This window comes from Sinocyclocheilus anshuiensis, unplaced genomic scaffold, assembly GCF_001515605.1.
Source record: "Sinocyclocheilus anshuiensis isolate Anshui unplaced genomic scaffold, SAMN03320099.WGS_v1.1 scaffold669, whole genome shotgun sequence".
Classification (NCBI taxonomy): Eukaryota; Metazoa; Chordata; class Actinopteri; order Cypriniformes; family Cyprinidae; genus Sinocyclocheilus; species Sinocyclocheilus anshuiensis.
The window spans coordinates 147,551-160,482 of NW_015536499.1; the positions used below are offsets into that span (position 1 = coordinate 147,551).

At 37.2% G+C, this 12,932-nt stretch overlaps 1 protein-coding gene across 1 annotated transcript; it reads left to right on the forward strand.

Moving 5' to 3' along the window:
* The first annotated feature begins 9,373 nt into the window (after nucleotides 1-9,373).
* Nucleotides 9,374-10,915, forward strand: LOC107688889 (5-hydroxyisourate hydrolase-like). The gene is made up of 5 exons (XM_016486721.1): nucleotides 9,374-9,442; nucleotides 9,597-9,660; nucleotides 9,922-10,071; nucleotides 10,369-10,504; nucleotides 10,618-10,915. Exons 3-5 carry the CDS (start codon nucleotides 9,932-9,934, stop codon nucleotides 10,705-10,707), a joined length of 366 nt encoding a protein of 121 aa, XP_016342207.1. The 5' UTR covers nucleotides 9,374-9,442; nucleotides 9,597-9,660; nucleotides 9,922-9,931; the 3' UTR covers nucleotides 10,708-10,915.
* The last annotated feature ends 2,017 nt before the right edge of the window (nucleotides 10,916-12,932 follow it).

Sequence of the window (12,932 nt, forward strand, 5' to 3'; positions counted from 1 at the left end):
AACAGTTGATCCTTTCCCTCATTTGCTTCACGTGCTCGACCACTGAGCGATGGGCTGCTGGCTGTTGTTCCCAGGCCTCCTTCACCACATCCAGGAGGCCGTGGGGTTGCCGGCCAAAGAGGAGCTCGAAGGGGGTGAAGCCAGTTGAGGCCTGCGGGACTTCGCGGATCCCGAAAAGGACATAGGGGAGCATCAGGTCCCAGTCGCGTTTATCTCCCCGGGCAGACTTAGGCAACGGCCCCACAAGGTCCATCCCGATGTGCTCAAAGGGCACCCCGATGATGGGCAGCGGTATCAGCGGACTTGGGGGAGGCGTCCTGGGTGACGTCACTTGGCAGGTCGGGCAGGTTTGGCAGAACCGCTTTACTTTGGCCTCCAAGCCCGGCCAGTGGAAGCAGTCGCGGATCCGCTGGATGGTGTTCGCAGCCCCGAGATGCCCTGCCAAGGGATGTGAGTGGGCCAGCTCCAATACGGTCTCCGTCTTCGTGCGTGGCACCACCAACAATAATTTTTCCTCCCCCCTTCGCTGAGCAACACAATCAGCCAGGTCCGTGCGGGGAGCGCGGGGGTCTCCGTTGGCATGGGCTCATCCTGCGGAGAGGGAGCTGCCGGCCTGCTCACTGGTCACTGGGTGCCCTCCGGCGCGCGTCGCTCCTGGACCACCCTCCGGGGAAACGGTGGCGCTCGCTCCCCAGTATCCCGATGTTGGGCCGCATCTGCCAGCTCGATAGCCTCCACGAGCTCCAAGGTGGTGGTACCCCCTCCAGCAGCCAGTGCTGCGCAAGTCGCGTGAGTTCGGCGGCCTGGGCACGGGCCGGCAGACTGGGCTTATATTCCCATTCGTGGAAGTACTGAGCGGCACAGATCGGGGATAACCCCAGGCGGGCTAGGATTTCCCTCTTGACCTCCTTACCAGGGAAAACCGTTAGGGCCATAAAACAGTGGAACAGGATCAATATAGGGTTTGAAAAGCACTTTCAACCTGAGAGCAAAGCAAAAGCACACAGGTGATCACTCAACAACACAAAACAACAACACTATTCATTCATGGACTTATATGGTCTTTATTTTTCAGTTAATGGTATAAGTATATGGAGACCAATTAAATCAATGGAGACAAATGAAATTCATAAGCACTTTTTGCTGGAGAAACAGAACAGGAATGCTGTATATTGTTCATATGTGAATATGCTTATTGTAGCTATAAAAACATGTAAAGGTGCAATCCACCCAACAACCAAACTACTTTACCAACCAAAATATTAGTCAGTCAGTCAGCCAAATAACCTACTGACCAGTCATTCAAATGTTGTCGCTTTTAATATTATTTAATGGACTTCAGCTGACATGAACTAACAATGAACAGTACATTGTTCATTCATATTTGTTCATTAATAATACTTAAAATGCAAAAAATGTATATATCGAAATTAACATTAACCAAAAACATTAAATACTTAAGTAGTTCATTGTTATTTTGTGTTTGGTTTTGCATTAATGGTAACATACAGTGGGTACGGAAAGTATTCAGACCCCCTTCAATTTTTCACTAGCAGTATGTGGTTATGGAGCCATGGCCTAGCGCTTAGCACTCATGCTCCAGACCCGTCAAGCTGTGCTGCTCGTGTGGGAAACTGAAGTTTGATTCCAGCCTACTTTGAGTCTCAGTTTTTCTGTGCAATAATTTCCCATATGGTAGTCATGAAAAGAATCAAAATAGGACGGACAACAAAGCACTAGTTCTTTCTTTAAAACACATTTTTAAAAATGAATTTTTATTTGTATTGGTTTATGCATTGGAGCTTTGAAAACATTCATTATTTTCAGGAAAAGTTTCAGTTTAATGACTCTAAAAAAACATATAATATAATCATTATAATCATGAACTTTTTTTAAATGCTGTACGACATGGCGTTACCTCACTTGCCATACAAAGATTAAATTCACTATAATATCACAAAAATACATACATACATACATACTGTGTATATACCTATATATATATAGAGAGAGAAAACTACTATTTTAAATTATAATAAGATTTAAAAATCAGTGGTATTTTAGTATCAATGAATTAAGTTTTTTAGCTTTTATTTTTATGTTTTCATTTTAATTTTAGTTAAGGTTTCAGTAATTTTGTTGTATTGTTGACCATTTCTAGTATTTTTTAATATATCTGTATAGTTTTTATTTGAGTTTTAGTTTTAGTTATTTTAGTACATACAGTTTAAATTAATTACTAAATTAAAATGGCAAATACAAATCTAAAATTAAAAATGTTTAATTTTTCATATTTTTATTTCAGTTAACATTTATTTTATTTAATGTAATGAAAAAGTTTTTCTATGGTTTTGGATTTAATTTTTAGTTTTTGTTAACTAATAATAATAATAATAATAATTCTGGTTTTTAATATTTTTTTATTTTCATATTTTCTGTTTTCATTAAGGTTTTAATAATTTAGTTGTTTTTGTCATTTGTGTGTGTGTGTGTGTGTGTGTGTGTATATATATATATATATAAATATAAAATGGTAAAATATGATAACCATTACACTCTTACTCCTAGCGGAGTAACTAGTTAGAATTTTTTTAAATTTGAGCAATTTCATTTAAAAACCGTAATATTTAATAACCGGACAGACAAGGGACCTTTCAATTCTGCTGAAATCTGCAGCACTTTCTTTAGCTGTAGATTCAGTGTGGGCCTGCTTATGCCTTTACTTCTGTCTGGTCCCGTCTCTTTCACTCTATGCTAGCTCGTTTTCCTAAATGCATGTTCCATCATGCTCTTGACACCAGCAGCAAATTTCTCCCAATCTCTCATCTCCTGATATCTCTCTCCGGTCACAAACCGCTAGGCCTCAGGGCATGATGGAAAAAGTCTCCTATTTCATAGACCCTGCTAATCTTTAAATAAAAGCTTAGCAATTTTTGAAAAAGCTCTTTGTTGCCAAGTTTTGCCGGAGACGTTCGCAGCATGCCGAGGATGTGACAGAGCGGATAAAGCTGGAGACGTAGAGTGAACAGTAAAGTGCCATGCCGCTAATGTATGTATCATGCAGAGGCTGCGGCTGGCATGCATAATTGCTGTGATGTTCTTCAGTTGCGGAACAGGAAATAGGCCAGGGCCTGCCAATAATAACCATGCATTGTGAATCAGAATTCAGAGCATCATGAAAGAAAATCTTCCTAGAGAACTTACTATTTCTTTCAGTTCACTCATCTGGTTTTCATTTTCAGGGTTTTCGATTATCAACATGTTCCGATGTCTGTGACGACCATCCCGTGTGACTTCGCATCTTTTCGACGGACGTGTTCCTCTCCCTCTTTTTCTTCCGCAGCCCTGCGGCAAAGCAGAGAAAAACCTCAGAGCAGACACAAGTCCAGGAGCAGAGGAACCCAGCGTAAGATGCACTTTCAAAGCTCAAGATGTATAAAGACCTCATGAAATCAAGATTTAAGTTTTGTAAATTTTAGCATATATACAATTAAAATGTAACATTTTTCTATGAAAAATGGACTGAATATAGTAATGACAATCTTGCATTAAAGGGGTGGTTGACTGTTTTTTTTCTAGGCTTGATTGTGTTTATGGGGTGCAGTCTAACATGTGTTAATGCTTTGTTTTTTTTAAAAACGCATTATTTTTCACATAATTTACCTTTATTCCACACCTCTCTGTCTCTTCTCTGGGAAACGGAGATGCAGAGCGTGTGCAGAGCAGGGGAATCGAGGAACAGTATTAAGAACCTCTGCTTTAGAACATTGATTTTGAAACTTCATTAGAATCCATTAGAATCGTTAGAAGACAGAATCGCAATTCATATATGAATAGATTTTTACGTGCACCTCTAGTTTTCTCCTCCTCTTCTCTAAAGCAGTGCAGCATGGCCTCGCCCCCTTTGCTGCCTTTTCCCGAGGGCGGGTTTTATCTGGGTTTGTGATGTCACGAACCCGGGAAGTAACTTGTTGTAGTCCCTACCAGCCGTTTTTGTAGGCATTAAACTGCCAGAATTTTACAAGACGATATCTCCGTTTGCATTGCACTTTCAGCTTCGTAACTTTGCAGATATTGTTTAGGCTTAAACAGCAACATGACACACTAATGTAAAAAAAGGGAAATCACCCCTTTAAGGGGAATGTCCCAAAAAAAAAAAGCACTCAAAAATTTGAATTTGACAATTAATAGCAAATAGCAAATCATGGTTTTGCTGGGCTGCATAACAGTTATGCACGATTCCAACTTCCTGTTTTGATAGGAAATCCACCATGTATACACTGGGTGCAGTTGTTGTGACGTGACATGGCAAAATCAATGAAAACCTATAATAATCACTAATACCCCATTCTCATAACTTTGGCTAATGTTCTGGCAAAGTTCTCTCAAAGTAATGAACAAACGTTCTTCCAGTAACATTCATTCAGTGTTCATTATCTGGTCTTTAGCAATGTTCTTAAAACAGAAAAACATTATTTTTACATTGTTCATGCAACGTCTGAAACATTTTAGTTGGACATTTTTCTAACATTTTTTTAATTTAAATTTTACATTCTTTCAGAATGTTCAGAGTAACGTTCCCATAATATTTGCAAAATTATAAAATGAAATGTATGCATAACCAATGTTAAAATGGACATTTTGAATGTTCAAAGAACATTCAGAAATAATGTTTTCATAACCCACAGAGAATGTTAGCAAAACATTGGTAGAACATATTGTCCAGTCCAGTTGGGAAACCTGTCTGGAAACAACTGTAATTTTTTTGTTTGACAGTTTGTTTTACAAACAATACACTTTAAAATGTAGACAGCCTCAAGCTGTTGCAGTGGCGTGATACGTGACAGTGGTCAAGCCCCTTTGTCGAAACATGTTTGTCCAGTCAATGACAGATGGGAGCAGGAGAGAATAGACCAGCTGGGAAACCTGTTTGGAAACAATTATTTGTTGTCTGTGTTTGTTTTAGAAATTACACATTTTAAAATGTAGACATTCTCAAGCAGTTTTAGCGCTGTGTAATGCAACACAACAACAGTCAAGCCCAGTGTAGACACATTTTTGTCCAACCAATGACAGATGGGAGGCGGGACACAAAGACCAGTTGGGAAACCTGTTTGGAAACAATTACTTTTCATTTGTTACAGTTTGTTTTATGAATTACACATTGCAAAATGTAGCCTCAAGCTGTTTTAGCTCAATGCAACGCAACAGTCACACCCGGTGTAGAAACAGTATAAAGGTTGGCGAAATTTCAGCAAAAATTTGCAGGCACAATAGGTCCATTGTCTACTATAAATAATGTAGCAATTTATGCTTTCAAACCCACCTTTCTGTTGGTCAACTTGAAAATGAGTGCAACGGGGAATTTTTTCACCCTCACATGAAACTCAAGATTATGTAGAATTCCTACTGGAATTAAAATTAAACTGTCAGTATGTTTATAGCAAGCTGCCTGAGCAATTTTAAGGTAACTCTATTGCCCCCTTGAGTACTGTAGTTTATCACAGTGAGAATGCTGTGTAGAAAGGCACAGCATTGCAAAACTTTGGCCAAACGTTCATGTTTGCATTGGCAGCTTATAATGAATATCAGCATCTCTTGTACAACATTTTGTACCCTTGGATTGTGCTTTGGTGAATGTTGCTCATATAATTGTGTTTTTTTGTGAGCGTGTATTTCTACGTGCATGCATGCGCCTCTGCTGTCGAACTCCAGATGGTTTCTTCATTAAAATCCTCCCTCCGCTATAGAACGACTCCCTCAGTAATCAAACCTAGCCTTTCACCAAAAGCAATTATAGCAAATTAATAGTGCATAACCAATAAGAAGAGTTTATAGTGCTTTATTACAAGCCCTAATAGTTTTTACTGCCAGCAGATCACAGTAGAATGAGTTTGCCTTTGTAGCTGGAAGGTCAAACCGCTTTTTAATGGCTGGTGCTGAGCTGGAATGGTTTTTTTTTTTAATCCAGCTGGGATTGGAGGGGTGTTTGAGTGGTATTATCATGCTGCGGAAAAGAGGTCCAATCTAAGTTTCCATCATTAGAGACATTAGATTAGAAGAGTTGCTTATATCTGGGCATCCTCATTTGTCTCTTGAAAGTACTACAATTTAACTTTTTGGTTCTTTTTTTTTACTTTTTAAAGCTGAAGTTTGTCGTTTTTCTATGCTGTACTATGCTTAAAATGGCAAAAGTGCTCAAATTGTGGCTCAACCAATGATATGAGTTTGGGGAGGGGCTACATGTTTGTCCAACCAATGGCAAATTAGGGGGTGGGGCAGAAAAGACCAGTTGGGAAACAGTTCTTTTTGCAGTCCGTTTGGTGCTGCTACTTGCACAGAAATGACACACTTTATCACATAATCTACTTTAAACTATTGTGTGCTAACTGCTAGGCTACATCTCATGTCTTTACGTCTTTATTTAAAGCTGCAGTTTGTAATTTCTGCTCCACTAGTGGTGGCAAATAGAAATGCAATATGTTTGGCAATACTGTCTCAACCAGTGGCATTAGTTAGTCGCTAGTGTCGCTGAACATAACATTAATGCTCGCTAACCTCCTTCTCTCTGCAGTAAGAATGGAGGAGCTGATGTGCATTAAGAAAGAACTGACGGTGATTAAATCACAGATAGACGAGCTGCTGGACAGCCTGGAGCGGATGGACCCTCAAAGCCAAGAGCTATCAGGTAAAACACTCATTCTTTCATCATCAGATGCACCTTGTAAAGGTGGATTATGAACCAGGCCAGTGGGGTCTCATATTTGTGATGTTATTTGTCATTATTTGGACATTATGTCTCACATTTTGAGCAAGTGGCGCCTCTAAAGGGGCTGTAGCCTGAGGGCCTTGGCAGCATTTCTGTCCTTGATCTTCAGATTTATGTCATTTAGCGTGTGTGTGTGTGTGTGTGTGTGAATCTCAGGAGACGGTGTGGCGTTCTCTCCGCTCCATGGCTCTGTTCAAACACTTCGAAACAGTAGTCATGAGACCAGATTAAATCAATTATACTCATAAATGAAGTCTGCATTTTTACAAATTTACTGTCAAATTATCATAGTTAAAGAAATTGTGACTACAATCGTTGTGAAATTAATAAATTACAGTTTTTTTCAGTCACTTTGGTACTATTTTCACAAGCTCACATTAACAGAGCTTTATGAAAGGCTGTTACTGTGAATGAAACATTTATATCAATTCAAAACTTATTTTGTGTGGTGAAAAGGATACTTTGTGATTGTGTGTATTGTATTAAGACAAGTGAAAATATGCTGAAATATTTGAAAAAAAATGCAATTTTGATGATCTGTTGTGATATTAGTACTAAGAGTTTTGAAAATATACACCTTACTTGTGAAAATAGTACCAAAGTGAATAAAAAACTAATATATATACGTATATGTGTGTATATATATATATATATACTTTTTTGTACTTTTTTCTATTACTTAATTACATTTTCACATTACTTTAATAGGAACAAGTCTTTTTTGCATTACGGTAAATCATTCTTATGATTTTGAAATGAAAAGACAGGTTCTTGACAGGTTTATTGAGACTCACAAAGTAACAATATCCATAGTAATTACGGTGTTTTAGTGTGAACTGTATTTACCATGGTAAATTTCTGTTATTGTGATAGATTTTAAAACAGGCTTAAACACCATAAAACATCTTGAAACAATATTTCAGGATATACAAAAATTGTATAATGCTATAAAAATGTAAATGTTTGATGTTTGACAGTCATCTGTTTAACATTTATTTATTCATGTGTTTTCTAGGTTAATTACTATGAATCAGATTTGCTCTACATGTAAACGCAGGTTTCAGGTAAGTTGGAACCTGTAACTTTTTTGTTTTTGTTTTGTTTAATAAACTGCCAAACTGTACCCCCCCCACCTCCCTCACCTCCCTCCTAAAAGTTCTGTTGCTCTCTCACAGATTCCGAGTTCAGATACCAAGTTTTTGAGAAAGGTCACAGGATCTCTAATGATGGTGTAAAGAAAAGCACCAGGAAGGAAGAGAAACAATATCTGGATCATTTCCAAATATCCAGATCTGTTCAAAATTTCATCATGTAAACTGAGCATTAATCCAGTTTGAATCCGGTTGTGGAGCAGCTGTCTAAACAGACCAGAAACAGACCAAACAGAACTATGTGTCGTCAAACGCTGCTGATGCTTTTATGCGTTATTTGAACACAAGCTGTTTTTCCATGATTTCAGTCAATACTGATAAGGCTCAAGTTCAGGATAAAATTAAAGGATACCAACCACACACACGCACGCGCACACACACATGCACACGCACACACACACGCACACACACACACACTATGTCATTGCAGATATCCTACATAAATCATTTTATGGTTCTACACAACATTTGTCAACTGATATGGGTTATTAAATTGCTGATGCTAATAACGATATCTACATCAACTGATAGACCCTGATATATTAAAAAATAGCTCAATTATGTATATTTATGAGCCAAAAAGATTTAAACTGAGATGTACATACACTCATATTTTAACCCAAATGTCATTAAAATTCACAAAATGTATAATAATTGTTCATAATTGATCATTTTGGAATTAACACAACGACCACCATCGACCTCTGTTACCAACTAGACATGGTTTTTGCTCATATCTCCTCATTAACAGCTCTGGCCAATTTAGTTTTATGACTGGATTTACTGTATGATCAGGAAAAGGTTTTGTTGTTGTTGTTGTTTAATGTAAAAATTTAGTGAAGTCCATACACTTACAAAAATAAGGCATACATTATTAATAAGGCATAAAATAGTAAAGTGGTTTCCTGCTGCATGTTTGTGAATTTTTTGTTATATAGTACTGTAAAATATTATGGAACGCTGTTTTGTTTGTATCACTTTGTTGCATTGCAGTTATGAACGTATTCACCAACAGAAATAAAAATACATTCATGTACAGTATATTAATATAGATATGCTCAAATTGTTTTTGTCCAATTATTTTTTTAACGACTTTAATGATTTTGATCAAAGTGTTAAAAGCCATTATCTATACAATCATCAGGGGTTCCTGAAGCCACTTTAGGGGAGATGATTGAACTTCAATTTTCATGACATTTTAACTATTAACTACTTGTTAACTAATGATCTGTTAAGCATTACATAATGTAATGATGTTAGTTAATGTTCTTAATCAAAGAAAACAGATTTAGTTTTTTAATAATAATAATAATGGGGGTCTCTGGGTCTGTAAAGACTAGAAACCATTGATCTATATGATTCAATCCCTTTCTGTTGTAGAACAGTAACCTTATTATGCTTATGTTTTTCCACTCATGTAAAAAACCAAATCAAACTAGTTACAAGAGGTCAAAGTCCATCTGCCCTCAAACAGCATTTCAGCTCGGCTTGTCCCTCTTTGTTGTACGTAAAAGACTTCAAGGTAGGATTGTAGATTCAGTCTTTGTTTTGCGGTGCTTTATATTCTAAAGATTTGTGATACTAACGTGTTTTTAAGAGCTGTTGGCTTAAACATTAACCCTGTGTGCTTACGCTGGTTTGTTTTGCTGATTAACTCATTGAAACTAATCAAACAGTGTCGAGTCCGGATCATCCTCATATAAACAGCAGCACAGCCAGAAGACTCTGACTTCATAGCGGGTAAGACCTTAAGATCTTCTTAAACATCTTTTTAATAGTTTAGTTAGAAGCTGGTAATGTTAATGTTAATTGTACAACTTTAAAATCTCCACTTCAATATTAATGTTGACAGGAGTCTGTATTTTTATTATTGACCAGTATTGTTTTGAGAGGTTTTGAATAATCCTTTAGTGAGTTAATCCTTTCTGACTTGAAAGAATCAGATGGGGCAACTTTTTTGGATACCTCTCTTTAAAATCATAATTTATCTATGTATTCTAGGTTTACAGCTATGGGTTCTTCAGCGAAAAGCAGCAGTCCCATCACTACACATGTGCTGAACACTGGGGACGGGGTCCCAGCGGCAAGAGTGGCCCTCAGTCTACACCGCCTGGACCCTCGCATGGCCATCTGGAGCCTCATAACTATCGGGTGGGTATATGGTTATTGTTTAAAGCTGAAGTGTGTCATTTTTGGATGTTTTTGAATGTTTGAACATCTTGACCAGCCTGACACAGTAACGCTGGCTCAACCAATGATGCGAGTTTGGGGGCGGGACTATCTGTTTGGCCAAACAATGAGAGATTTATTTATTTATTTATTTATTTATTATTTTTTTTAGAAAACTGTTACTTACTGTCCAAAGTTTGGGTCAAATTTTGAGAGGTTTATTAGTGAAACCATGGAAATTTGCTATTATGTTAAATACTGTGCCATTGATTATTTCAGGAACACAAATGAGGATGGACGCTGTCCAGGACTAATAACCAGAGATGCCTTCACTCCAGGATTGTACAAGATCCGCTTTGAGACGGGCCAGTACTGGGAGAGTTTGGGACAGTCCAGCTTTTACCCATATGTCGAGGTTTGTAAGAAAGAATAATAGTGAACTGATGTAAGAGAGATTGCATTTACGTAGGCTCAGTGTTAGACATGACAGAGAAATGTCACTGAACTCTTTATTTCTTCAACATTTAGATTGTCTTCACTATAAGCGATGCTGATCAGAGCTGTCATGTGCCATTGCTGGTCAGCAGATACTCATACAGCACCTACAGAGGGAGCTAGAGAGCAGCCAACTACACAAACACTGGATTCACTAAACATTGTTTGCATTTGTCAAGGCATCCTCAGAAATATGAGTTTCACATTCTAATGGGGCCAAGAAATCACCTCAAGCAGCAGCTTTCAACTTAAACACCCCAGCACAATTTTCTGAATGTTGTCATGTTGCTGTTTGTTCATTATTCTTTAGAAATATATATATATATATATATACACAAAATAAAATTCCATTCATATAATTGTATGTTTGTCAAAGTTTTGGATTTACTCTAGTCTTAATTGTTTCTTAAAGACTAGGTTACAACAGGTCTTTAAGCAGGGATTTGACTTTTTTTTTATGTTTATACAGATTTCCACATTTTCTGACCTGAAAAAGTATGAAACAAATGCTGCTTTTAAAATACATTTCAAATACATTTGACAAAATAAGACAAGACCAAAATGTAGTTGTTTGTGTGTGGGTTGTGAAATGCTGAAAACTGCGAAAAGAAAGTCTCAAAATCCAAATGAATCAAATAGTATCGACTCCGAAGAGATGGCAATGAATGCATGCGTGCCACTTGATCCACAAATGCACATCTTCCTTGTTGCATGCGCAAATTCTGATACACTAATGCAAAAGAAAACATCTGTATTCACAAATATGTTTCTATTTGTACCAAGCGCTGCACATTCAGACATTTGATTGTGGATAGTAAGATACATTTGCGACATTTATCAAGTTCATGGATAATTGTGCACGCATTCATTAGTAAATCTGAGACTAATTTCATCCCATAGGGAACTGTCCAATGTTTGCATACAGGAATACATTTATAAACTACAAGAAACAAATGAATGCAGTTATAGGGGAAATATTGCCCCGTGTATTTATTTATGCAAATTTCAAAACATGATTTTTGTTGAGGCAAATGCATTTGATTTGGTTACACTTTATTTCGATAGTCCACTTTAGACATTCTACTAACTATAAGTAACTTTGTAACTACATGTCAACTACATGTCAACTAATTCTCATTAATTTGCAACTACATGCCTACTAACTCTCAGAGTAGACTGTTAGGGTAGGTTTAGGGTTAGTAGAATAAGTTGACAAAGAAAGTGTAGACAGTCTACTAATACTCTACTAACTGCTAGTTGACATGTAGCTGCAAAGTTACTTACTGTTAATAGAATGTCTAAAGTGGACTATCGAAATGACGTGTTACCTTTGATTTCTCTTTAAATCGCCTTTACAAACATATTTTCCCTCAGTGGTGTTAAGATGAGGTGTTTTCTCCGAACTGAGTATCTGTTCCAATCAACACGTAATCCTGTGCAAGAAACAATTTGAAAATGCACTTATGGTTACAGGGTCTCTCTAAATGATATGAGCCACTCATATCTCATTAATTATATGCTATATTGACAGTATTTATAAAGTATCACAATCATGGAAACGTGAGCTTACATTAAGAACCTCAACATGAGGGTTCACAACGTGTACCTTCCCAATGAAGGATCCAAGTAAACCAGGAAGTGGACACCCTTTCGCTAAGTGAGCTTAGAAGGGTTGATGAGATTATGAGTAAATAACATGCCCATCTTATAAAACTAAATCATCATTCATTATAGCAAAAAACTCTTACCTTTCATAATGGGAAACACAATGTCGTGCATGGTCATGAACAGGAAATGGATTTTTGTGAGCTGTTGATTAGAACCATTGTTCAGGTGAGACTTGATTTGATTTATTTATTAGTATTTCTTTTTAAACACACTTTTAATAATGACTTCTTTTTGATTTGTACCTTAAATGTTTCGGTGTTCATACTCGTTACGTTAATTCTGTTCAAGAGAATATACAGTTACCATTATTGCCCTTTTGAGATGCTTATCAGACTACACAAATACTCAGTTCTCAAGGGTTAAATCTAATGCCAGATCACCCTCTTGTACAGACACTTGAACACTGGCAATGCTTTCCTGTTGGTCGAAAGGAGATGTAAAAGTTACATTAGTTATTGAAATATATTCCACAAGCCAATAATAACTGAATTTACACAAAATTAGTCTGTACAAAAGTTTGCATACCCTTGGTTCTTAGTATCGTGTGTTACTTCCTTAATGATCAATGATTCTTGTTTGTCTCTTGTCGCAGTGAAGCTGCTCACTGTTAATATTAGGGATGTAACGATTCACTCAACTCACGATTCGATTCACGGTTGTTGTTTTTTTTTAACAAAATA